Genomic DNA, 27195 nt, shown 5'->3' with positions numbered 1-27195 from the left:
GTGTTTGTTTGTGTGGGTGGGGGGGGGTATGGTGGGTGTTGGATGTGTGGGGGGTGTAGGGGAGTGTGGGGGAGCATGTAGGGTGGGGGCAAAGGGATGAAATGTGAGTGAGCCTTGCGATCCCCGCGCCACGTTCCGGTTAAATTAGCTGCACGTGGGACGCTGCTAATCCCATCCAAACAGGGATTGTCGAGGAAGAGCGTGTGGGGTAAATGCGTGTGGGCAGGTGAGTGGGCGGTGGATAATGAGTGCATCTGGAGAGCAGATACCGGAGACCAAGTAGCATTTGACACTAAAAAAGAATCCCCTTGTCTTAACACATTTCCTGGTACTGCCAGTGGTGTCTTAATGAACTGAAATGAAATATTCTTATAGGCCGCTCTGAATCACGGTTATTGTCCTTTGTTCTCATTGTCCACTAAATACTGTAAAGCTGTCTGAAATGCCTGTAATTTGGAGGTCTTGGCAGTTGGAGCGTCTTTTGTTCAAGGCTTCGAGATGAGGATGTTAGCGTGAGCTGTTAACATTAACAATCCTGCAAGCAGAGGCATATAGCCTTCCAAAGAATAAATTTTCATTTGTTGTTTTCGTCCCTGTGACTCACGGCACAGTGCCTCTGTTCTTCTCATCATTTCCTTGTTTTATTTATTTGACACTGAGATGGTGGGCAGCATGTGGTGTCTGTCATTATCTCTTTATCTGATATAGCTCTTTAGGTCCGGAAAATGCGTTATGCATAAAGCCTACATTCCCACAATGTTCATCAAGCCTTGTGTATAAACTTCCTGTCGGTGAGCTTGTAAACCACAGCCCTTGCCTGACGCAGGTGTGCCTATACATGCTCCTTTATGATTCAAGGAGAAACAGCGGTGGGCTGACGGTTATGTCAGACTTCTGTGGCTCGAAGCGGGCTGTAAGAATTACTTCGATGGATAAGAATGCTGTTCACCCACGAATGAACACGCCCGTATGTGACCCACACAGACTTTATGCCTGAAATATGATTTTTCTAACTTCCTCAATGTACTCAAAGCAGAAACATAAATATTCAAATCTGACATGTATGGATGCAGATGCCAGGCTTTTGGTACAGATAGAATCTCTTCAATTTTGTTCCCTGGTGAGAATGCAGCTGATTACATCCTATGGGAGCCCTGGCTACTGATGGCAAATAATGGAGCTGACCATCTCAATTTCATCTGAATTAAGACAAATGCTTGTGCACTAGTAGACTGACTCATGAGAGACCAAAGTACAAGTACAAACTCGCACTCTTTACATTCACACCATACGGAAAAAAAACTACATAATGCAAAATGTAGCTAAAGTACACTAAAGTACATTAAGCAAAAAAAAAATGCACATTTGACACATATTGTGTTATACAAAAAATAGTGATCATATGGAATATATTAATTTTCTTCACCTCTCCAAAAACTTAATTCACTGAGAAGATGGTTTAAGATTGTGCTGATTCACTTTGTAACATTTAAATCAAATCAAATCAAATCAAATCAAATCAGATTTATTGTCACATCACAAGAGTACAGGGACACAGGTGAGTGAAAAACTTGAGTGCGAGTTCCACAAATTATGCAGAGAACAGTATTTACACATAGATAAACAAAACTATAGATAGGATAGAAAAAAAGAGTTAAAAACAAACACAAAAACAACAAAAAACTGCAAAAGTAAGCGGGAGCTCGCAACACGGCAGCCATACTCGGCGCCATCTTGGAATCAATGTGGTATTAAGACAACCGTTATGAGATATTGTGTTATATTCATTTGTAGCCAGTGGCAGAAGACCAGTAACTTGGCTACTTGATTTTGGTTTGAGTCAGGTAGAGGACCTAAACATTATATTAATAAGTAATAATCTAAACACTTTATACAACACAGTAATAATCCACAAAAAACTATATTTTACCTACACAGTTAAAAATGACGGTTCTTCAAGGGTTCTTTAGTAAAGAAAATGGTTCTATGTAGAATCATGAACACTCAAAGAACCGCTTGTATGATTAAAGGGCTCTTTACATGGTGAAAGGGTTCTTCAGATTGATGGAGAATGTCCTGTAGATGGTTTTATATAGAACGTTTTTGAAAAGGGTTCTATATAGCACCAAAAGGGTTCTTCTATCGTAACAAGCCTGACATGGTGTTACAAAGAATCATTTTCTTTACTAAAAACGGGAAATGAGGTCAGTAAATATATGTATACGTATAGCCTGACCTCATTTCCAGTGAAAATGATGCGAAATTCAAGCTCATTCGCACCGCTTGTGATGTCATCACATCTTTTGATTTATATTGTTAACCTGCATTGTGACGTCACTGTAGTAATTAAGCCGTTGTTTATCGCCGTGTTCTTGTGTATCCAGGAAATATGTTTTGCTGCACTGGTTGCCTAGCGTCGTTTTTTTCTCTCTCTCTCATATATGTCGTCATAACTGGTTACGCCTCTTCCGTACCAAAGGGCGTTCTCTTCTTTTACTAGGCTACTTGTTAAGGTGGACCTGTTTCCCGACAGGGAAATGACAAATGACAAAATTCTCTCACACTCAACTCTAAAGTGGAAATAAAACGTCATTACATTCTTATAACGCGCTGATATAGGCTTCACGTTTTATTACAGGTCCTCGGACATGTTAACTAGGCGTACACTGTGGCTGTACACAGCTCGCATTTGAGCTCGCCACCTTAAGTCACACGCTGACAGCGCAGTAATCGCTCTCTCCGCCCACTCTGCAGGGAGCCTAGTAGAGAGCTGTCTTACCTCAACTCTAACCTTAGGAATACACTCGTCTGTTAAGTCACAGCGAGCCGAGCAAGCAGGCTGGAAACGAGCCGGAATACCGGCGTTCATACGGACTGATATAAGAGGGAAAGCTGCTCAACCACATCGGCATCGTGACGCTGATTTATAACACTGCAGCCATTTGTGGACAGAGTGGATATAGGCTGTTGTCTTGGATCTGTGCGAGTTACAGTTTAGCAGATTTCCACTCAATACATGCCAAAACTGGGGAATCTTGAGGATTGTGAAACTTTGTCGCGGAACTTTGAGGTTTTCGCCACTATAATTGGTAAGTTTGACTGCCAGTGCTACACTTGATAGATTGGAAAAGTGCTTAAATGCAAACGTGGATGAAAAAAACTAAATAAAACGGCTTCAACTGCTTTGGTGTGGCTGGGCTGTTAACAGGCTGTATCACACCCAGCTGAGGTTAACGAGCTCACACACACACACGCAGTTGAATTTCTCAGAAAAAAAACTTTGTGTTGTGCAGCAGCTTTAAGGCTTGCATATCTGTATAACCTCTTCATGAGTCCATTTTCAGAAAACCCCCCTTAATGTAACTATAACCGCTGAATCCAGAGAGTTTTTAAAGCTGTTGTTTTCAATAATAAAGTCTATTCTGCAAATCTATCCTGATTTCGGGGAATAGTCGTACAGTGTAGAGGCGATCTAGATCATGTGTATCATGCTGTGACTTCCCAGTCTCCATTGCCTATCTGTCCATCTGAAGACTGTGGCGTAAACACTCTTATTTAAATATGACGAAGACGACAGATAAGACCCGCGCTGTTCGCAGTTTCCTGCTGGACTGAGCATCAAAGATGGGGCTGAGCGATGGACTGACCGCTGAGAAACACAGGGGCTATAAACTGGGTTTATTTTAGGATTAGAGTCGTATACCTTCTCTGGCCACTGGTGGGCGATCGAGTACCTGTTCTGCTTTCGTGAAACTCGGGATACGAACTGCTTTTTGTCCACAAGGTAATCGGACTCAAGCCCAGCTTCATTACAGCACTCAGTTGGAGCCATTTCTCAATTTAATGTAGCCTAAATTTATACAGTGTATTACTTTCTTTAGCGCTTTGTATCATTTAAGTAGCCGGTTCGGTGTGTACAGGTGTGATACATGATAGAATAGATTCATATCCTGCACACTTGGTTCATTAAGGGTTCTTTAGTAAAGGCAATAGCTGGTTTTTGCATTGCGAATTCTATACAGAACCATTTCGTGCTTAAAAGGTTCTTTGCATGGTGAAATGGTTCTTCAGATTGGTGGAGAATGAGAATGTGTTCTGTATATCACCAAAAAGCTATCTTTGCTAACCTTGTAACAATAGCAGAACCCTTTTTGGTGCTATATAGAACACATTCTCATTCTCCACCAGTCTGAAGAACCATTTCTCCATGCAAAGAACAACTCAGGCATGAGATCTGGTTCTTAATAGAACCTTTGCCTTTACACAGGAACCCTCGTTTTCAAGTGTGTGCTTGTTTTGACTATATGGTGGCCAAGTCCATATCAGGCCAGCACTGGACTAAGGACACTTGGCAGGCGACACTGTTCAGTGACGTGAGGGTGAAATTTTGCTGCCCTCATTTCAGTGACGAATGCTGAAAATGCCCTTTACACTGACCTGTTTGAACCGCCAGCGTGATCCCTGCCATCTTTGCAGCCTAACTATAACTACAGAGGGCTCTCCTCATTGTGTTCGGTGTATCCTACATTGGCATTGTGTCTGTTTAACTGCTCTCCTGTCTGCAGGTCAGGATTACGGCTACGCAGGCTTCAGTTTTAGCACGACGACAGCATCTGTATATGCTGCTGAATGTAACAACAGAAACAGTCGAGCTTGTGCTGGGTTCCCTTTTGTTATGGTAGCAGTTTGCATTATGAATGGTGTAGCAGTGGAGGGCGGAGCTTGGCTGTTCCTAAGCCGCTCAAGCCCCGCCCACTCAGACGCGATTCGTCCTCAATGAGGATAAAAGACGTAGTTTAGAGGGAGGTGTCGGAGGGAGGGGGGGTGTAGGCGGGGCATATCCTCCACGTGAGTGTCCACGTAAGGCTCCGATTGGCTTGGGGTAATGACGTCTTCGCCCGAGCTTCCTTGGATTGGTCGGCGGCGCAGGAGGGCGTGGGTGGAATCGTAACACGGTGGCAGCGAGGTGCATTGTAAAGTGGGGGAGGGAAAAAAAAGCTCATTTTGATGCCGTTTCGGCGGAGCTCGGCTTGCGGGAGGTGCTTAGGCTCTGGCTGTGTGTGCAGCTGCCTGTACGGTCTATCGAAACCGACAGCGGTTAAAAGCGGAGTCCGGAGCGCGCAATGAACGGTCTGTTTTGCGCGACGCGCGCGCACTCGTCGTGTTTTATAGGCAAAAAGAAAGAACAGGGGAAAAAAGGCAGCCAACGGTGAAGTAATCCGGATCGTCTCCTGTGGACATCGACGCGCTCGCAGAACGGGAATAGGTGCTTCTGAGGAATACTGGTGCCTTTTATCCGCGCGCTGGAACGGCAAAGGGAGCCATAACGGTGTCGTCAGAAAAGCAACGGGACCGGTAGCCTTTTTTGGAGGGACACTGAGCCTGATCTCTCTCTCTGTCTCTCTCTCTCTCTCTCTCTCTCTTTCGTCTTGCCACCCTCCCGTTACGCGCAGGCTACCGAATGGAGCAGCAGCCGAGCGCGCGGAGTTGCGCGAGCCGCGGAGCTCCGTCTTGCGAGGCCGTCCCGGGCGAGCCGCCTATCAGTTTGCACATTCAGTCCACGACGGGCACGCGCTTCGAGCTGTCCCTTCCGGCCGAGGAGACGGTGGAAGGGCTGAAGAGGAGACTGTCTCAGAGACTGAAGGTGCCCAAAGAGAGACTCGCTCTGCTGCACAAAGAGACGTGAGTATTCATTCCCTTAGTTGTGTAGGTATATAAGCACGAGCCTACGTTCCCTTTTTATCTTTTTCTTTCTTTTCCATCTCATGCGGTTTTTAAAGGTAAATAGGTCAGATGTGATTTAGCACGGGAGCCTTGAAGCTTATAGTAAGTGGCTTACAGTGCTCGCTATGGTGGGCATGTTTAGCCTGTATGTGGTTCATGCACTGTATTGAGCCTTTGAGACTATCTGAGTATAGTTGCATGTATCTTATAGCACAAAAGCACTCCTTAAAAGTGATCATCTGATTGTATGTTGTTTTGCTGAGGGAGTTAGGTTGGTCTTTGTACCCAGTGGGCTGAAATCCCACTCACTAGGGTGAAATTTAAATGAAAACAGTTGCATTTATCATCCACTTGCATATACTGTGGTATATTCTTTTGCACTGGACCTAGAATTAAGGCCCAGCAATTGGTATGCATATTGCATACTGCATAGTGCCCTGATTCGGCTGCATGGATCTCTCAATTAGACTAAGTGTGGCTTAGCAGATGTCATTTTAAAGTGGAAGCAGGACAATAAAGGTGCCCCTATGGAGGCTCACAATGATGTGCTAGAATATTCCTCCCTAATGTTGAAAAGGGGGGCAATGTTAGTTTCAGCGAGCTCTTCTGCCTGCCTAACAATAGCACAAAGGTGGTAGGACTGGGAGGAGAGCGAGAGAGAGCCTCTTTGTCACTTGCAAATGACCCCTAACAGTTGCATTGTTTTCGCCTTGAATCAGGCCAATTTAACGACCTCCGCGAGTAACCACCAAATTACATCATCCTCTAAAACCAGGGGCTCCTGCTTAATGTCTTCTTCTTGGTTTAGGTGCCTCCAGGCAGCGCACTGAGTCCCTTTGTTCAGCAGGAGGTGACATTTAGCCCTAGCCACATGTCTGTATGTGTACATCAGCAGTTTGGGGGTTGCCTTGCTGCATTGCCTAATAATAGAGGATACATTAAAAGCCTTAGCCTTGTTTTTGAAGTGTTTTCCATAGTTGTAATAAATCCAAGGTTGCATTTTGCTGTGTTTTACAACTTAATCAAAAATAGCAGTTTAAAGGTAAGGTACTGCTGCATTTATGTTTCATAATCATAAAGTAAGGTGACAGAAACTGTGTCTGGCGGCAGAGTGAATACATTTGCATGGCCAAGTTGCTGATAAGCCGCCAGTCATAGTTTGATAGCACTATCTGTCAGCAAGTACAATGTTTACAGTGTATCATGTGCATGCGCGAATGTCACGTAATAACATAAACTTTATTCATACATTTTGAATTTGACTGGCATTGAACTGGAGAAATGAGTAATCTATTTTCACCTCGTGAGATTTCCAGCGCTCTCCGAATGCTTATTTGAGTTTCCATCGTCTCTGCAGGCGCCTGAGTTCAGGGAAACTTCAGGATTTGGGCATTACAGACGGGAGCAAGTTGACTCTCGTCCCGACGGTTGAAGCAGGTCTAATGGTAATGATTGCGCTGACTTCATGCAGCAGACACTTTTTTTTGACGCATGCACAGTCTGAAAGCGTTGTCCAGAGAAACTGAGTCTCAATTCTCTTTTCCTTTAAGTCTCAAGCATCAAGACCCGAGCAGTCAGTGATGCAGGCCTTGGAGAGTCTGACAGAAACGCAGGTAAGAAGTCATGCATGTACTAAAGATAAGGCAGCTGTGCTTGAATAGATGGATGTATATGTGTAGCTAAACCTCAACACTCTTAGTATGCATATTTTAAGAAACACCCTCCAGTTTCCTGGCAACATCTCTGAGCTGAGACAAGCTAGGGCAAGCTCCACCTAGCACCCACTTCAATAAGACCCCAGTCCTCTTTGAAGGCAAGCATATGCTCCCAGAGTCGGGTTGCTGTGAAATACAACCAGCGAGCTCACTTTTATTAACTGTTTCAGTATTAATAATGATACAGCTTTTCTGATTTGCTCATTTACAGTTGAGGCCTGTATTGTGCTTTGGTGCTAGCTGGACAATATTTTGGCTCTGGATGCAGACAGTATTATTGGCATTCCATGTTGTAAATAAAATTAGGTGGAAATGAATGCCAGCTTCTCATTGTCTGTTCTCATTTAACTCAGTCACTCTCCAGCAGGTGTATATACACTGGAGATCCTTGTTTTGTATGTATGTAAGAGAGAGCAAAAGAGCCTATAGTGATGACAGAGCAATAAGGTTGTGTATGAGCGAGAGGAGGAGGGAGGTTTTGTGTGTGTGCTGGGGGTTGGCAGGGGAGTGCACCATTCTTCTCATGCTGCACGCTTTCTCACAGCAGCTGCAGTGTCGTCTGTTTCCTAAAGAAAAGCTTTTCATATGGCTCTGAATGCAGCCCTGCTCTGGCCCATGGCTTCTTCCAGCAAACTGCTAGCCGGAAACAGTTTCTGAGCTGTCGTAATGACTTGTTGGTTCATTTATTATTTGTTGTGATGCATTTCAGTTGCTTTTTTTTCTAGGAATACCTTTACAATATGCTGTGTCAGTTCAGTTCTTAGAACATGCTAGTTATTTTGGGACTGAATGGCTATAAATAGAGGGGTATGAGTAGCTTTTGACAAAAAATGACTCTTGACTGAACTCAGTGTTCAGTTCCGAGATGAGCGCTGGGTCAAACCCACCCACCCGATTATGCGGTTGATTTGTATGTGTACGTGTGTCACAGAGAGCAAGCAGATCAGGTTGATGTGCTCGGAACCACACTCATAGAGTTACAGCAGATAAGGCCACCATTTAGCAGTGTCAGTATTCCAAGGGCTTTAGCCGCGGAGCACTCGGGTAGCTTCCTGAGAAAGATCTATCTTAGACTTCCATGTAATGAGATGGAGAGTGTTTGATGGAAAAGGACGACTGGCAATTATTGGGATAGTATTTTCCCTTGTTACTGCAGCTCTGTAATTTGAGGCTGCTGTGGTTTTACATGTCTTAGCGACGTCTCATGTTTTTTTTTCCTCCCATCGTTGTTAAATAGGAATCCGAACCAAGGCAAAGGAAAGGGAATCCGAACCGAAGCATGTAGTACTGCGCTTCCAACAGGATTCAAATTAGTGTTGTTCATCCTTCCCCACTGCAAGTTGGGTATCAGTTTAAATGACCTCACAGCCCATAGATATCAGCAGATAAATAAGGAGATCTAAAAGCAAGTGCATAACAGTTTTAACGTCAGTCTCAATGACCCTCCGGTAGAAATAATGACCAGTGTCACATTCCCCCAAGCTGGAGAGTTCCCTAATTGGCAGTGTCTGTGCTAACCTGCCTCTGAAAGCAGGTGCATCACTCTTTCTGTCCTCTGGGAATAACAAGGCAGTTTGTCTCTCAAAACTGCTGCATCTTCCCAGTCTCACTGTTCTTCGCAGTCACATATTCCTGTCATAACTCCCCACCTGCATTAGTGACAACCACCGTCCCTCTTCAGAGCGTGTCCACACTGAGCCAGGGCTTGTCATTGTGTCTGAAAACGGACAGATGCAAATAGTGGGATCTAACAATGTAGGACGAGTCACCTCTCCGTCACCCCTCTCGTAATTCCCACCCCCTCCCTGGCTGAGCGTGAGAGGGAAGGCGAGGGGAGGGGTCGGATGGGATGGATATTGTCAGCAGGGAGAGCTGCCCTTTCTGATGCCCCTACTTGGGTTCTCATGGAGAGTATATGAGATTACCAGTAAGGACAGCGATGACTCAGAATGCTCTATATTGGCAGGAGATAAAAATAGGGAGGAAGACACAAAAGGTTTCAGTGACGTGGCCCCCCGCTGGACAGCGATGACTTGTACAGCAATTAAAACGAAATGACTGTCATCAGAAATCAGAACGTAATGCAAATTTGTGTTATATGATCAGCTGGCGCAAGGGATGGCGTGGTTAACAGGAAGAGAGATTTGTTTGCGTTCTCCTGATCGGCAATAAATAGAGAAAAGGGGTGTGTACAATTGCAAGCTTTTATTCTAAAAAAAAAACAAAAACCTAAAGGTTAGACAGGCGACCACTCTGATTCGTGACTGGCATGTCTCCCCCTCCTTTTCAGCCACTTTAACTGAAGGACGTGGTTTCGTGACTAGGCTTATTTGCAGATAAGGTTGGAGTAGTCACAAAATATTGGCTTATAACAAAACCACTGTTTTGCTGTCCAAGGAAAGGTTTTCTCTCACAATAGCCTTTTAGCATTTGAACTAGCAATGGCATGGCATTTAAATGCATGTAAATATATCTATGAAATACAGCTGCGCCTCACTATTATGGATGTGTGAAATAAAAGTCTCTTATAACACAGTCTCTCGCCTATTTGAGCCAGTTCAGGCTGAGTAAGAAGGTGTTGAGCCTTCACAGTTCATGTTTCTGATCACACAGAAGGCAGAACGCGAGGGAGTGGGGGAGGGAGGCAGGGAGGGAAAGAGGACCCAGCAGGAGTTAAGAGCAAAGTCTAAGTGGATTGCTTCTTTGTAGCCCTTGAAACACCTCAAAGCGATTTGATTGTTTGGTTCAGATCGGATATAGAAAAGAAGGTTTTGTTTTTGACAGAAGCTTTAGCAGGCAGCCCATCAGGCATGCCACTCTGGATTTGGAAATCATTCAGCTGATCAAATCCAGCCATCGCCCGCTGGACCTTCCCCATTCCTAACCATCTCTGTCTCAGCCAGACCTTGAGTAGGTCAGCGTCCCTTCAGTGAAATCTTTGAAGATGGTGTTCTTTTCAAGATTCGGAGAAAGATGCAAGCCATTGATTATTTTACAAGGGCTTTTTATTGCATCCTGACCCACTGAGCCTCTCTGTGGAGACTATATCAATAGACCCCTTAAGCGATCAAAACCTGCTAGTCAATGCTAGAGGTTAATAAGGTAGTTTTGAACTTTCTGCACTGACCTAGTCTTAAGACTCGATGACGGGCACTTTCTGTTTATTTGAAAGGGTTAGTCTTCTGATTTGACCGCTTCGGCCACTCCATTAGGGATTGAAGTCATTGGACAGTGGGCGAATGGCACTGTTCTGTTGTTCCAAGCTCCAGCTCTTGGCCTAGTGTGCCGCAAGTAGGAAAGGCTGCAAATGAGTTCCTTGAACCGCAGGGACCCTGATACATACACACTGTTAGCCTCTGAGTTTGGGGGGGTGGGGATGAGAAGCCAGAGGCATACTCTCACTGAATATTTCATCACCATCCAGCAGCATCTCCACTCTGCTGCCACCCCCGCCCCCTTCTCCCGCAACTGAGCACCACCCCCCTGCCTGCCCCCCGTCTTCCTTTCTCTCTCCTTCACTCGCTCTTCACTGCATAGCAACCACAGCCCACTGCTGAGCAAAATGCCACTGTAACAAAACAAGAAAGACAGTATGACAAGTAAGGAGAGGTTAGCTGTAGGTCCTTAGAGGTTAAGGATAGTCCAAGCAGAAGCACATATGGAACCATAGTACTCACACTTCTAGAAACTGCCTTGTGTCACAACACTGTCTAGCTTTAGTCCAGCCTTATTTCTGGCCTTTTGGAGAGCGAGGGTGGAAGATACAGGTTGGGGCCCTTTTTGAAGGTCAGACGAGTTCAAAAACATTTTCATGCCGTCGTTTTAGAACGCTCCATCAGAGCACGATCTGTCATCTCTGGCCAGAGGACCGAAGTCAGTGGCCTTTAGAACAAAGAGAAGTGTTTAAACAGAGCTGTGGCGGTCGCTTTCGAGCGCCTGACCCATTTCAGGTGCTGCAGGCCGTCGCTCTAGATGCTACAGGCCAACGGGGGCATATACATCTTCTCTTACACCCATGAAGTCAGGGCTGACTCTAGCCACAGGTCACATGTGTTTTCCTCGTCTTTTTTACTGAAAGGAAGAATGCTGAGGTCTAGTAGCTGACTAAGATCATTCTTGGACAGCTACTGCGTGTTCTCCATGATGGATTTCTAATGTATTTTAGTTGGTTTCTATTTTCCATCCATTGGTGAAGACCCTACATTTGAATAAAATCTGTGGTCTTTGGTTGCTGGTGGCTGTAATATCAGCAAAGTCAAGAGAAGGCAGTTAAAGAATAAACTCATTGCCCTGCAGCGGTCATTTGTTTTTTTTGTTTTTTTTATATAAGAGAAGCATGTGGTGGGCGATGTATTGACAGTCTGACTCTGAGTCAAGCAGCGGACTGCTGTGGGGAATGTCTCTGCCGCCTGCAGACTGCAGATTGTCCTCGCCTCTCAGGGCCACTTTTACTGGTTGGTTGGGGTTAGCGCACTCTCTCATTATGTGGGTAGTGTCTGGGCCTTGCGAATGAGTCAGTGTGACTCTTTGGCTTGGGGGGGGACTGATCTGTGAAGCTAATGCGGGGTCTGCTGTGCCCACTCGTCGACTCACAGTCCCAAAGCATGGTGTTCCTCGGGGGCTTTGCGCCAGAGCCACACGTTCTGATGCGGAGGCTTTGCCTCTCGCCTCAGAAAAGGTTATTCATATAGCTATTGCAGGGACTTCTCTCCAGTGCCTGAACCGTGTAGGCTGATGCAAATCAGTATTACAGTTTACCTGACAGCTGTCAATCAGTGCAGGGATCCTCTCTGCCCACCACGTGGGGTGACTCATTGTTGACCTTTGCATGGAGTTTCCCACAGACCCCATTTCCTATAGAGTCTCATGTTCAAAACATAAGCTTTATTTCAAAATATGTGGATGAAGTTTTGATTAGTGTGGACACATTATCAGTTACTGAACATCCATGACTTTAGGGATAATGAAGATGCAAGGAGAGCCTCTCTGTCTTAATTCCTGGCTCCTGTGGTAAAGGTCACTCGGCTGCTGAGAGTAAATTGTTGGTGGAAAAATAGATCAGCCAATAAGCCAACTGCAAAACCAAATTGTTCTCTTGGAGAAGCTGTCTTATACAATTTGTGCATATAGCCCCTCTGCATAAACTGTGTTCTCACTTGATATCAACAGCAATGCAGTTTATTTAAATTGAGATCAACATTTTTAGAACCTCTGTAGTGTTCTATTTGGTATGGTCCTTTCTGGTGGCTTTTTATTTAACATCAAGTAGATTTCTCAGTAGGTTTGAATGCACTGGAGCCACTATTCTCAACCCAATGAAGGAAGCCTTCAGCACTGGTTAGGCACCTCTTCTCAAAAGCAGGGAGATTCAGGGTTACTCATTGGTTCTTTAAAAAGCTGCACATGGTGTTCATCATTTTGAAACATCTATCTTGCTATAGTAGTTAGAGGTGACTTTCCAGCTAACCTAAGCAGATCAGAAAAGTAAGAATAAGGGATCTTTACCAAGACTGTCCATTTAAGGTGTCTCTGTCCTCCTACCAAACCAGTAAGTGGCAGCTGTTACAAAGAAAGCCTGAGGCAGAGACGGGACAAGAGGGAAGTTGTTATGAGTGTGCTTGGGGAGCCAAGTCAAGACAAGCCCTGTGTGCTTCTCTTCCTGATTTGTAGGGGTCAGAGCCCCCATGCTTGGCTCTGCTTCCCATTCTGGGCACTCCTAAAATGGGCAAGCCTTCCAGATCCGTCCCAGCCCCTCAAACAATCGGCTATTATGCGGCTGCAAGGCGAGTGGGTCTGCATCCTGTTTCTATGGTGGATTTTTCAGGCCCGAGGCCAGACAGAAGTTAGCCCTTTGTGGGTGTACTGAATGGTAGAGTTCAGGGCTGGGGGAGTGTTTGTGTGTGACTGTGTGTGCTCTTTTGCATAATCGTGCTTATTCCTTCAACGGCATTCACAATCTTGCATTCATTCAGTTATTTTGACAGATCTGTTCAAACTGAGTGCTGCGCATTGGGGAGATTCCTAAATCCTCCCTTTCCCTCTCTTCCTGCTCTTAGGTCAGCGACTTCCTGTCTGGCCGTTCTCCTTTGACCCTGGCCCTTCGAGTAGGCGATCACATGATGTTTGTCCAGCTGCAGTTGGCAGCGCAGCACTCGGGCAGCCAGCAGTTGCAGCACCAGCACCTCATTTCACGTGGGACCTCAGAAGGCACGACGGGACACTCGGCAGGGGCCGTGGGTTCTGCTGCTCGAGTCTCGCACAGCCCCCATCCACACCCACACCTGCACCCACACCCACATCAACACACTCACCCCCACCATCGGCACACAACACTCCCACCCAGCCCTGCAGCCTTTACTCCCTCCCCTTCTGGCCACTCTGTGCCCCTCATGTACCCCACCTCAGCCTCCAGACACTGCAGTACCCCGCCCTGTCCCTCACCTCTACCGGATGGCCTCCTCCGCTCCCAGCAGCCCCCATCAGCCTGCCCCAGCTCCCCGAGCAGCCCCAGCCCTGCTGCCCCCTGTCCAGAGGTAAGGCTCAATCCTTTCTGTCCAAATCCCGCAAGATTATTATGGATCATAGGATTAAATAGACTGTGAGATAGAGACAGGCTTTTTACCATCTGCCGATGTCCTCCACAGGCAAACTGCACTGCTAAGACTGCCAGCAACTGCAATGCTCCCTCGCGCTCCCGCAAACCAGGTGCTATCATCGAAAGCTTTGTCAACCACGCTCCGGGAGTTTTCTCTGGAACATTTTCAGGTATTCCGAGCAGCTAGTATTTCTGAGCAAATTACCTTTTCTTCCTGTGCTGGAAAGGAGCAGTATGATGAAGGCCTAAACCCAGTTCCATTTCTTTTTGTTACTGACTTCCTCTCCACCCTTCTTAACTTTGTATCTGCGTCATACAGACATAATAGTGCTCACTTGCTGAAAAAAGTGTGGGGTGTGATACACCGAATGTAATAACCCACTTGAACACTTGCATACACAGAGTCAGACTGTCGCCCTAGTTGTTTACATGTTAGGTAGCTAACCAAACTAAACTTGATAATAGCCATGACACTTAAGCTGTTCTGCTATCAGGGTGAAGTAATAGAATATTAGTCAGGTAATAATTAGGTAATACAACGTTAGTTAGTGTTTAGTGTCAAGAGATTTCTTCTTCATGCAAGTCAAATCAAAGGTTGAAGGACTGTCTGTAGAAACATCTTTCTGGCCCTATCAGAATGCCCTTCAAGATGTAGATCGGGAAGTCTAAGTAGTGCCTTGCGTTCAAAATCAGAATTCAGGACAGGTTGTGACTTTTTGTGTCTGTGCCTTTTCTCTTCCTTCAGGCACTTTGCATCCAAACTGTCAAGACAGCAGCGGGCGCCCACGACGGGACATCAGCACCATCCTGCAGATCCTGAATGATCTCCTGAGTGCTACCCGCCACTACCAGGGCATGCCCGCATCCCTCACGCAGCTCCGCTACCAGACACAGTGCGGCAGTTCAGGCTCTCCAGCACCCTCACCCCCGCCTTCCCCTCCAGCAACGTCTGAACTTGCCGGCATCTCCTCTGAAGCTACCTCCATGCCCTCGGTGAACCAACCCTCCCTCCACCCCCTGGTCCAATGCCAGAGCCAGGTCCGAATGTGCAAGCCTCTTGGTGAGTAACATTTGTTTATCCGCTTCTTTTCTTTTGGGAATGTATTTAGTCGATGGGCATTTGAATGTGCCAAAAAGAAGTTCATATAAATATATATATGTATGTGTGTGTGTGTGTGTGTGTGTGTGTGTGTGTGTGTGTGTTATGTGAGTGAGCAACTGAAATATGGGCCTACACACAGGCCCTTAGGGTAAGGGTAAAGGCACTATTTGATAGAACAGCTTAAGTCTGGTGTTTGTGGTGCTGTAGAAGGTAAAGGAGAAGTAGAGTGAAGTGAATAGATGCCGCTATCTTGGGATTCCAATACCTTCCTTGGCAGACTTGTTCTGTTAGGCTTCAGTGGCTGCGTTCTGGCAGCAGCAGCAGGTCTGGCTTTGTTTCTGTGCTGATGGTGTCAGCTTTCCTCTAGGAGAGAATGAATGGGGGGGGGTGCGAGCTAGATAGTCAGCTAAGATCTTTCACGGGCGTGTGGCAGGTACCCTGCTTTGTCTCCAGAAACTGAATTACCTTTCTCCAGTGTATGAGGGGAAGAGAACACAGCTGCTGCCGTGCTTTCGGATAATGAAACAATGCTGTCTATTTACTGCTGAAAGCATAGCTGATTTCATTAACACTGTGAAAATGTGAAAAGTGAAAGAACCCCACTGATTATTTGAACAATACAATGATTTTTGATCTGTTTTGCAGGGGGTGGAGAATCCTCCATGCTTTTGTGATAATGCATAGTTGATCTGTGTGCTCGGTGCGCTCACCCCCTGCTTCTATCATCGGCCTTTGTTCCACTCCCACATTTCCAGTCAATGGACCATCCTACTGTTTCCACTCTGGCTGGCCAGCACTCAGGCCCCATCTGTAAAAGCCATCCAGGCACCACGAGCCAGGCCTCCTCAATGACGCCTTGTTTTCCTTTCGGTCTTTAAATAGAGAGATTTATACAAGAAACATGAGCTTGAAGAGAATGCTCATTGTGTTTGGAGGGCTGCAGGAAAGGAAAAAAAAACCTTACCAAGAGTCCATTCATAAAAAATTGTGTTTATAGCTGGCCAGTGGCTGCTCACTGATTAATTGGTGCTTCCTTTTGGAAAGTGGGGGGAGGGTAGTTCAGCAAAGAGTTGCTTTTTTTTGGCCTGTTAGTTTGTGCTTTCTTGGTCTGCTTTGGGGGACGTGGGCAGCAGGTGACCAAAAAGCCGACTCAGGCTTTGAGAGGCTTTATTTTCTCAGCATCTGGTGACTTTATGACAGTTATAGTTTTCACAGAAATCTGCTTCTGTTGGACTACAGGAATAGCTTGGGAGACAGACATCTAAGCATGTTCCACAGCTTCTGGGTAAACCCGGCTCCTGGAAATGTCACATACTTGCGCTGTCTCCATGAGGCCGTCACTTCTTCATCTACCTCTAGTATGTGTAAGCGTAGTCTGTGAATGAAGAAAGCAACTGATCCCCACACACACACCCCCCACCCCCACCCCATGATTTGATCAGACTTTCGGCTTGGACTGGCTGTGGCCTCCATGCGTGAGGAGGCCAGGGAGGGGGTAAGACTAGACTAGATTATGAGCCTCAGGAGGGGGAAGGTCACCTATGGAGAGGGTTTGGCGACTGGGAGCAAAAGTCCTGTGCTCAGTGGGGTCTCAGCACTCCCTGCCCAGTGCGGGCCTGCCCTTTTATTTGACCAGAGTGAGGAAATAGCTCAGCAGAACACCAGTCTGTTCCATTGCAGTACCACAGGGAGGGAGGGAGGGAGGGAGGGAAAGAAAGGAAAAGTGGTGAAAGAAATAAAGAGAGAACGAAAGGCAAAAAGACAGAACGAGATCCTGAAGGCTAAAATATTAGCTATTAGCTAGAGCTTTTAGTCCTTGTGTCCTTTGGCTGCAGAGCTCGAGAGAATCACTAAAGGGGGACCAAACTTAGTCTGAAACATGGCTGGGGGGGCAGGTGGTAGGGGGAGGAATGCCCTCCTCCTTCTTCTCCCCTCACTATCTGTCAGGTCAGGTTAGTTTAGTTTGGGCTCGGGAACAGAGAGCCTGGGTGGAGTTGTGTTTCAGACGAGCGAAAGAATGAGAGAGAGAGAGAGCGAGAGAGAGAGTAAGGGGGGACTGGGGTGGGGACTGCTCAAATTCCTCAAGTCACTCCTTTAATCCACCCAAAAGCAAATGCTCCCAGCTCCTGTGTACATTCTGCGGAACGTGAAATGTCAAAATCTCGGCTCTCTTTGTCCTTGGCTGCCCCTCGTTTAAACAGTACCATTGGTTTCTTTCCTGGAGCCCCAGCTTGCCACTTTTTGTAAATCTCTTTGTGCTTGAGTGCCCCAGGCCTCTCTCCCTGTCGCTATGGAGCTCTGACCTGCCCATGCCTGGCCGCAGTTCAATAATTCATTCCCTGGTGCAGCTATGCCATCAGTAAGTGTGTGTGTGAAGCCCCCCAGGCCGCCTGTTGGCTGCTGCGGGGCCGTAACTGAACCTGCCTCCCTTCCTGTTGGGCAGGGCTGTACAGAACCCCCTATCTGATGTTCTTTATTGCTCCCAGTATGCAAATAACAGTTATTTGAGATGCAGGCTCCCTGTGGGGTCATTGATGGCATCGCATCCAAGAGGGGCTGGAGATGGCGGGGCTGGTAAAAGCTCCCCTGGTTTAAAGCTCCAGATGGCTGAGCACAATGCCTGTCCTGTGCCGTGTAGCAGCTCCGAGCTTGCCTTTCCCCCCGAGGCAGAGCTGGCTTCTCTTCCAGCTCTCAAGGAACATGCTGCAGCTGGATCATGGCATAGTAGCGTGCTTTGATTTGAGAGCACAGCTGGGCATGTCCGTTAATGTATGGAAAGTCTGTAGGACTTTTTATTTATCTGTGCATTAAAGTAGCCTTGTTCATGTTGGCTTGCCATGGTCCTTACTGTAGTCTGTCCGATCAGTAGGGTTTGGTGAAAAGCTGTAGACATAGTTTCTGACGTGCTGTGTAGCAGTGATGTGCTGTGTAGCAGTGATGTGCTGCTGCGAAATCTCCCTTTGATGAGAGAGCTGTAACATCTCGACTCGAAAAGATCACAGAACTTTTTTTTTGAGGAAAACAAACAAGCAAGTCAAAGACAACTGTTAATTAAGCTAATCTTTAATGGATCAATGGAGGGGAGCTCACTGGTGCTGCTCAGCTGTTGTAGTGTGGGCTGCTTGACTGGGCTGAGATCACTGCTTACCCTCAAGTCTTCTGTAACTGACCCAATGCCTATAGCTGGGCCAGCTGCTTTATTGATTGCTTGAAAGTCCTTCTCTCTCTCTCTCTCTCTCTCTCTCGCTCACTTTCACCTTCCCCACCCACCCCCACTCTTTCCTCGTGTCTCCCTTCCATTTTCTTCCCTCACGTGGCGATCAGCACGAGGGCCTGGTGTAAATCCTTCTCCTTCAATGCAGCGATCAATACATTCTCATGCATCAGCCTCCTTGCCCAGATGCACAAGGCGAGCCGGAGTCTGTCCCCATTTCAAAACACGGTTCTGCCGTAAGAAAAAAGCCAAGCGGCGGCTTTTGTTAGAGAGCGGCTGCTACTTTGAGATTCCAGAGGGATTTCCAGTGTAATCTTTTCCAGCCTCTTGTTCTCTAGACTTGTTCTCATTTGCCTTTTTTTATGTCCCTCGGAGGCCCCTGTCGCAGCGCTGTTCTGGGGGAGGGGTGTGGGTGGTAGCGGGGGTAGGAATGGGGGTTGGAGAGGAAGGCCAGGTGTATATGTCATGTGCAGACTGAACAGCTGAACGGCTCCTCCCCCGCTTGCACGTGGCTTTGGGCACCAGCTTTGGGGTCTGCATTAGCGCTTAGTGCTCTGGGTTTGGTTTGTTTGCGTTGCGTGTAACTGAGGACACTGCAGCATACAGCTCACGCGGAGACAATGCAGCGTTGGCGTAGGGACTTAGCTAGGGCGGAGGAGGCTAGCGAGGGGGAGAGGGGAGGAGGGGGAGGCATTCTCTTCTCTCGACTTTTCGTGCCTCTTGTTGGTGACCTGCACCGCGTTCACTCATGATTTGCTGCTGGCAAAGATCACTCTGTTCCTGTCCTGCCCTCAAGCGCGTGTGTGCCCGAGTCTTTGCAAAAGGCAGGAGGTTTAAAAGCATGAAAAGCAGAAAGGGAAAGCAAGCATTTTTACTGCTCGCTCTTGCTTTTGTTCACGGTGTATCCCCGCTTCCCCTTCGCCCAGCCCCCACGCTTGCTGCCTGGCCTTTCTCCCCAAGGCTCTCTCTCTCTCTCTCTCTCTCTCTCCCTCTCTTTCCCTATCTTGTTCTCTCTCGCTCTTTCTATACACTTATGTCAGTTCGGGCAGTACTAAAAGAAGGCTGCAGGCTAGGCCAGCTCAACCACAGATAATAGCCCCTGCCGCCATAAACAGAGACTGGAGTCCTCCCTTTGGGCCACAGTGTTCTGCACACAGGCTCACTAATGATGTTAGCGAGCAAGTGAACATGCAGGTTAAGTCCTGTCCTCATTTCCCCAAAGCACAAGCTGTATGCTCCTGCCATCCTCCGCGGGTGGCAGAGTTGCAAGATGTAGACAAAACTAAACTAAAAAAATACCGTAACATTGTTGTCTATTAATATCGCAGTATACCGTAATGTTGCCAATATCCTGATAACCAATATATCATGCAGCCCTGTCAGGTACTGCCAGTCCATTTGGGAGGGCATCCCTGTCTCTAGCACCCATGTGTGGGAAAGGACACCGTCCAGAGCCGCAAATTCTCACAAAGAAGAAAAAAGCACGCAGTCAAACAAAAAAAGCTTGGCTCGGTCGGAAGGGGTCTCCCTGAGCTTCTTTGAGCCTATTGTGAGTGCGGTACAATACCTCTGCAGTGGCATGCCGTGCTCCGTGCTCCGTGCTCCTAATGAGCTTCTCTGGCCTTTTCTTTTTCTTTTTTTTTTTAGCTTTGTCCCTTGGAGCACATCAGCTTGCATGCAAAGTATGTGCATTTATTTCCTCCCCTTGCTTCTTGCAGTTATCACGGAGAGGCAAGCCTGACATGCTCAAGGGTGAGGGTGACTGCCCTACATTTGCGCCTGCAGCAGCAGCACTGGGACTACTGGGGAGGACACGTGAAGGAGAGAGCCAGGGAACAAATAGAAGCGCTGCTTTATTTTCTCTGCTCTTAGAAAAGGGGGAAGTTGATGGTAGCTCATGCGAGGGGGTACAGAGGGTCGGGTGGGGTGGGGTGGGGGGGGTGGCGGAGCAGAACAAAGGCCCAGTGCATCTCAGCATAGGCCGCAAACTACTTTCGGCCATATCGCTCATGTATGTACGCAGGCAGAATGAAGGGAGGTACTCATGCTCTACCTGGCACCCTCTTTTGTTTGTGCTCATGCCACATATGGCAGGTTTTAGTTGGAAGGAGAAGCGATGCAAAAATGCAGTGAAGCCTTTGTTTATACGGCCTGTCCTCTCGAGTGAATAGCTGATGGGGGAGCAATAGCAGTAGACAGGGCGGCATTTATTTTTTTTTTTTACGTGGAAGAATCATACCCCTTGATAAAAAAAGACACTAATTAAGTACAAAGGAAAATTGAACCCACACAATCTCCCGTTTTCAAGATGGGGCAGGAGATTGATTCGGGTTCTGCCACACATATCTGATCCCCACCCTTAGAATCTATCCAACTGGGGTAGAATGCCACAACATGGACCTTCCTATACTTTACCTCTCTTCCCCTCTTAAAGCAGACGTAGCGGGGGGGTGTATGTGCTGTGGGGCTCTCTTTAATCTGGGGGGGGTGGTTGGGTGGGTGATTACTCGTTCAATGAGCTTAGGCCAGGAAAAGGGTGGTGGGGGGATGAAGCCTGGCTTGCTTCGCTTACAATTTCCATTCGCTTGCATTTTCTATTGAAAGCCAATAGCCGTGTCCTCGCCTGGAGATGGATTGCCGCACTAGAGCTAAGGTTTAATCAATAGGTCTTTTTAATTTGCCATCGATCCATGTTAAAAGCTACTGCTGCTGCTGCTGCTGGTGTGTGTGTGAGGCAGACTGCATCCAATGAAAGATGGTCCATGCTTTGGATTATTGACATTCTACCCCTTTTATTTCATTATTTAATTCTGGGATAGATCCTAATGGAGCTAGCTAATAGATTGTGGTTGCTTTTTCCCCCACTTCCATCCTTCTGAATATATTTATAAATGAAATTAAGGTTGGGCAGAATAGTGCGGTCTGATGCTCAGGGAAGAGAAAACCCTGGAGGGTTTTTTCTCTCTTTTCCAATCGGCACATCAACAGCTAAAAAATGCAGTTAGTATTGCAACAGTGATAAGCATGGAAGAACCTGTGAAAGAAACACCAACATAGCTCTGTGGTGGAACCTGGGTAGTTGTCTCCTAGACCTCCTTGGAGATCTCAAGGTCACATCCGCCAGGACATTTTGATCAACGTGTTCTCCGATAAGCATTGTTAGAAAGGACATGGGGGGCCACAGCCTGAAACGCTTTATGCCGATATTAGATACTGCAAGCATGTGCAACTGTATGTGTCTGCAGAGAGAGAGAGATAGAGAAAGAAAGAGAGAGAGAGAAAGAGAAAGAAAGAGAGAGAGAGAGAGCCTCTGGAACAGATCACAGCTTGTCTCTTTAAAGCATATCAGCATCACGGCTCAAGCTCTGGTGTATTTATTCTGAGCCGTCACCTTAGCTAGCACTGCACAGGCTCAGCTGAGACATGCTGAAGCTTCACTTCCCAAACACTGCGGCTGTGTCTCAAATTGAGGACTTTCATAAAGCACTAGCCACTTTTAGCAAGTTGCACACTCACATTGGGAAATGCTAAAGAGGTTTAGTGCACTGTTTGTACAGGGTGATGCGCTAGAACCGCTGGAAAAATGAAGTGCGGAATATTGCACGCTGTTTGCACTTAGTGGTCGCAAGCTGTCATATGTAGAGGAAGGGGAGGGGCCATGAGAGGAAGCTGCAGGGTGGCTGACACACCAAGTGAGACCGCCAACACAAATTTGGAGCGATAAGTTTAGATTTAAGTTAAAAATAAGTGGTTATTTGTCTTGAGGCTGTTCAGGTGGGATCTGATACCTTGAGGTCACCAACTCTGCTGGAGATCAACCTTCTGGCAGGTTTCGCTTTCAACCCAAATATAACAAGGCAGTAATTAGATGAATCAGGTTAGGTGGAGTAGGGTGGAGCTAAAGTCTGCAGAAAGGCTGTCCAGGAGCAGGGCTGGTGACCACTGGTGTAGAGCCACAAAAATAGTGCATAGTGCACCCCTTAAACTCAAAGGGCTCAAATGTGGTTGGGCAACACGCTGCACATAACTTGAATGTTAAATAACAGCATACGATAATTCTTAGTAGTTACCTGAAGGATCATTCTGTAGTGTGTAAACATTCACTCCCCATATGGAAACTAAATTGCAAACACAGCCTATGTTGAATTTATTGCTTCACAAAAAAACAACATATTTATACATATCCACCTTTTCAACCTACAGCAGATGCCCATTTACACTGAAGTTATAAGGAGTGTTTCAGGTCGGACTGCTTTTTAAATGAGGCACAATACATGATAACCAATCAGAACAGAGCTCGTAAACATGTATCAGCCTTGAAGGCGTATTAACAAAAACAGCCTATATATTTCTAGTGGATAAAAAGAGTTTAGAAAAAAAGAGTGTAAAATGATGTTTTTGTATGATTTACGTTTTTGGTAAGTGAACAAGCCCAGGTGGGCGATTCAGAACTGCAGAAATGCTGGTGTTTCAGGTCCAGAATTGTTCTAGCGGTCCCACATTTTGGTCCACCTCGTAGAGCTTCAGATGCCTTTATGTTGCATGACAGTTGTTTGTGCAGACCATGTCTCTAATTCCACCTCTTTCTTCCTATTTCCAGGTGACCGGCTGCGGCAGACGGAGAACCGGGCCACGCGCTGCAAGGTGGAGCGTCTGCAGCTGCTCATGCAGCAGAAGCGTCTGCGCAGGAAGGCAAGGAGGGACTCCCGTGCCCCCTACCCCTGGCTGCCCAACCGCAAGGCCGGCCGCAGCAACAGCAACAGCAGCATGTCCAGCGAGGGCTCCCTGGACCTGGACTTTGACGACTCTGTGTGGAAGCCGGACGTCAAGGCCGACATGAAGTCGGAGTTCATCATGGCCTGAAACGGAAGCGGAGGGCGCGTCGTCTTAATGGAGGAGGGAGACGAGCCGACAGAGTATAGGGTGTTGTGTACAGGAAGGGGAACCGTGTGAAACTTCAGCCTGGTGACGACTGAGAAAAATTCAAAGCATTGTATGCTTCCCTTCAACCACAGACTTGTTTCACAAAGGAAGTTAAACTGACATTTTACCGTAATGTCCCCGTCAGCGTATCATTAAGGAGATGGACCGAATTTCAGGTTGATTACGCGGTGGACTTGGATTAGACTGATAACCGCGGAGGACGCAGATGCACACTGTCACAAGAAGAAAAAAAAAACGCAAGAAATGAGCATAGCAGACTTTAATGGTGTTGGGGTTTTTTTCTTAATTTTTTTTTTCTTTTTCCTTTCCAAAGGAGAACACGGGGCAAACGCAGCTACCACGAATCCAGAAAACTTCACTGGTCTTGCTGCCACCTAATTTTATTTTCTTTCCCACAGGGGCATTTAAAACAATTTTAGGAGCCATGAAGCAGATCTCAAATGGGTGGGGTTATTTCTTTTGTTTATGCTTTTTATTACTATTAATCAATTTACTATTTTTGAAAAAAAAAAAAAGAAAAAATATGTAGCATTACCCACATAGCATTCAGGTTTTTGATCTTATGGACGAGGAGGTTTTATTTGCACATATCTTTTGATTTACAAAACTAAGAAATGGTACAATGCATGTTCAACAACGCAAATGCTTCTTAAATGCAGCTCGGTGTAGTGACAGAGGTTTAAAGTTGGATTTATTCTCAGAAAACAGAAATAAAAAACACCAAAAACAAGAAACAAAATATGATGAACTGTAAAGTCAGTCAGTTTATATACATATAAATATATATATATACATATATATATTTTCCTTTTTAACATGATACTTTAAAAAATAGTTACTGAATATGGCTTGGGTGAAGCCCTGAAATAAATTGTGTAAGTCGTATAGCTATCTAAACACAGAGTTCCTTTCAGTTTGTCCTCATATCTGTGAAGAAAAAGGTACATTTTAGCATAGAGTCCATTAAAATAGCTCATTCTGGCAAGGCTTTTATTCGTTTCTCGGAAACGATCAGGAAGATACTGATTAACAAACTTTGGACCCCATCCTTCCCCATGATAACTACCCTGTCTTATCTACGCGATGCTAGTCTCTCGAGCAAACCTTTTGCAAATTGTTCTTAAATTGCCCTTATTTAGGCCCCTCAGCCTGTCTCTTAGATCAAGAAAGAGAACAATAGGCCTGCAGTCGCCATCTTCACCTACTCGATAGTGCCTCACTGGTAGATGCACTAACATCCAATTAGGCCTTCCACAGACCCGACAGTTCTGCTGCTAAGTGGGACTTTACTTTGCATGCAAATGTGTGAATTAGCCTCACCTTTTTGTAGGAGGAAAAAAAAAAAAACGACAGAACGAGAGAAACCGGTGCTTAAAAGAAAAAAAAAATGCATGCATTTCTGAGGAAAAAAAAGAAAAGAGTTGCTCAGCTGACTAGGATTTCCTAATTAGAGATGACATTACATATCAGTGGCGAAACAAACCATGTGGCAGGCCTTTTTTGTTTGTGTTGGTCGTTTTTTTTTACACAGTGTTCACGGAGCATTCCTGGACTGTGATGAGCTTAGAGCAACTGAACTTTTTCTGCACCCAGCAAAAAGGGGTCCACAGAGCTAAACAGCATGCCCCAGGACGTTGGACCAGTGTCTGCCCCTACTGACTTAAAACTGTACTCAAGAATTTGTAAAAAAAAACAAAAAAAACGAACGAAAGGAAAAGTGAAAAGAAGAACACGATTGCACTCACTGAGTTTGCAATGAGATTACTTGCCTAAAGGGGAACCTAGTCTTTTTTTTTTTTTCTTTTCAAGTGGCCTTAACTTTCACAATGAGACACTTGGGGACTGGGGGACTAGATAGGGATGTTCCATTTTTTTGCTGTTGTCAATATTCTTGATTTGTTTTTTGTTTTTTTGCCAAAACATCATCATTTTCTCCAATTATTTGGGCAACTCTTTGCATTTCTTAAAGGTGGAAGCTCTAATATGTCAAGGCTTCTGTGCCTTAAAAAATTGCCCTTCAGTGATCGAGGAAAAAAAAGTTCTTCAGTATCATACGAGTTCTGGTAGAATAATAATAATAATAATAATATATTTTTTGCAAGTATTCAGCACTACCTGGATATAGAGGAATGGCTTCAGGTCTCCATACTTTGTTGTAAAATCCTTTAAACCCTAATCTGTCCTACCGCCAAGAAGCTGAAAAGCAACAAATTTACAAATCAATTGTAAAGAAAGAAAGAAATAAAATGAAAATTAGTGAGGAAGGTTCCGCTGTAGTGCTACAGCTAAAAAGTGCCCTGACTCTGAACGTCCTTTAAGGACAGGTTACTACATGCACTTCCTCCCTCCTTCGATAAAAGATTTCAAAGGACAAACCCCTCCCCTCATCTCCACCCTGACCCCCACCCAAACATTTTTTTAATTTCCATATATGTATGAAATATACTCTGTGTGTGCCTCACCTATATGTGAAATGAGAAAAAAAAGAAGAAAAATGAAAAAAAAAATGAGTTTGAGAGCGGGACGTTTTAAGGGGTGGGGTGGGGCAGGGGGGCGTTTACAATACAGTTTGTTGAAGTTCACATCATTTGAGTTGCCTGTTCTTTCTTGTAGCCAACAATTAAAGATAATAACAAGAGTCAAAAATACAATGTTCTAGCTATAGACCGGTGTAGCACATGTGTGACTGTATTAATTTATAAAAAACCAAAATGGTAACTGTGAATTATGTATTTCTTTGTGCATTTTTTTAAAAAGTGGGAGAAGGCGAAGAAGGGGCATGGCTATGCCCCCCTGTTTTTGTTTTTGTGGAATATAATGGAAATAACCAAGTAAAAAAAAAAACAAAACAAAAGAAAATATCTAAATATATTTTTTTCTTAAGCAATACATTTCAGTGTGACTTGTGATAGGACATTTTCTTTTTTAGGTAATAAATTGGAAGAAAACAGCTTTATTGTCTGTGTCATTCATTATTATGATATAACCCCAACCTGGGGCTTCGTGCTGGCATTGCAGGGGGCTAATGGAATCGCAGAGGGTTAATGAACGTGTGATGAAATGATGTCACTGTCAAATAAAATTACATTTGAAAAATATTTGTTTCACGAGCAAAAAATCGGAATGTAACATTTTATTTTGACCTCATCTGTTCAAAAATTGACGCAAGTATAATATTTACATTCAGTAATGATATATAATTAATCCTGTCGTGATGAAATATTGTAACCATGCAACATTATTTTAATGTAGATTACAGTTAACAACTAGCTGGTTAAGTCATTCTTCATAACTAAAACATCTTAATCATTGTAAGTGTGCGATGTGTTTGGAGCATCTTTCTAATCACAGTATGAAGGCAGCTTTCTTATAAATACATTTGGAAACTGAAGATGCAAACCTGGCTGCAAAACCATTTTATTAAACAAAAATTGTTTCATTTAAAGGGAAATTGCACAAATTTTTCAAGATTTCTGCACAATTAACTTCCAGAGAAGTTTGATGTGAAATGCTGTGTTCTAGAGAAACGTACCAAATCAGCATTGTTCACACTGGTGGAGATGGAAGCCAGACGTCTGAGGAGTTTGGTGTCTCTATTAGCTTCTTCACAGGTGTTTTTCTACGCAAATTGCTTGTGAATACGATGCATGATGCCTTAGTTTTCAGAGAGTTTTGGCCTAAAAACATATTTTGTAAAATGCCTTCATAGTGGAGGGATACCTGCAGGGTGTTGTAAGGCAAATAGGCCCCATAGAAAAGATTTACCATCTTACCATCATCAACATCACATATAAAAAACTCCGAAGACATGTGTAGGTGAAGATATCATGACCCCTGGTTCCTGTCACCACCACTGTAAGGAAAGTTGGAACGTTTCTCTACAATGAACCACTTCACATCA

General features: G+C 45.4%; 1 protein-coding gene across 1 annotated transcript; it reads left to right on the top strand.

Moving 5' to 3' along the window:
- The first annotated feature begins 2803 nt into the window (after positions 1-2803).
- On the top strand, positions 2804-26244 carry midn (midnolin). The gene is made up of 8 exons (XM_036586119.1): positions 2804-3089; positions 5454-5682; positions 7082-7169; positions 7275-7337; positions 13496-13972; positions 14084-14204; positions 14780-15094; positions 22951-26244. The coding sequence occupies exons 1-8, from the start codon at positions 3017-3019 to the stop codon at positions 23211-23213; spliced, it is 1629 nt and encodes a 542-aa protein (XP_036442012.1). The 5' UTR covers positions 2804-3016; the 3' UTR covers positions 23214-26244.
- Positions 26245-27195: the final 951 nt, after the last annotated feature.

This window comes from Colossoma macropomum, unplaced genomic scaffold (genome assembly GCF_904425465.1).
Source record: "Colossoma macropomum unplaced genomic scaffold, Colossoma_macropomum, whole genome shotgun sequence".
In the NCBI taxonomy this organism is placed as follows: Eukaryota; Metazoa; Chordata; class Actinopteri; order Characiformes; family Serrasalmidae; genus Colossoma; species Colossoma macropomum.
This window is presented reverse-complemented; position numbering and strand designations above follow the sequence as displayed.

Coding starts and splice junctions, on each gene's coding strand:
- midn (XM_036586119.1), top strand. CDS start 3,017: ATGCCAAAACTGGGGAATCTTGAGGATTGTGAAACTTTGTCGCGGAAC. Junction 5,683..7,081: donor GCTCTGCTGCACAAAGAGAC/GTGAGTATTCAT, acceptor TCGTCTCTGCAG/GCGCCTGAGTTCAGGGAAAC. Junction 7,170..7,274: donor CGGTTGAAGCAGGTCTAATG/GTAATGATTGCG, acceptor TTTTCCTTTAAG/TCTCAAGCATCAAGACCCGA.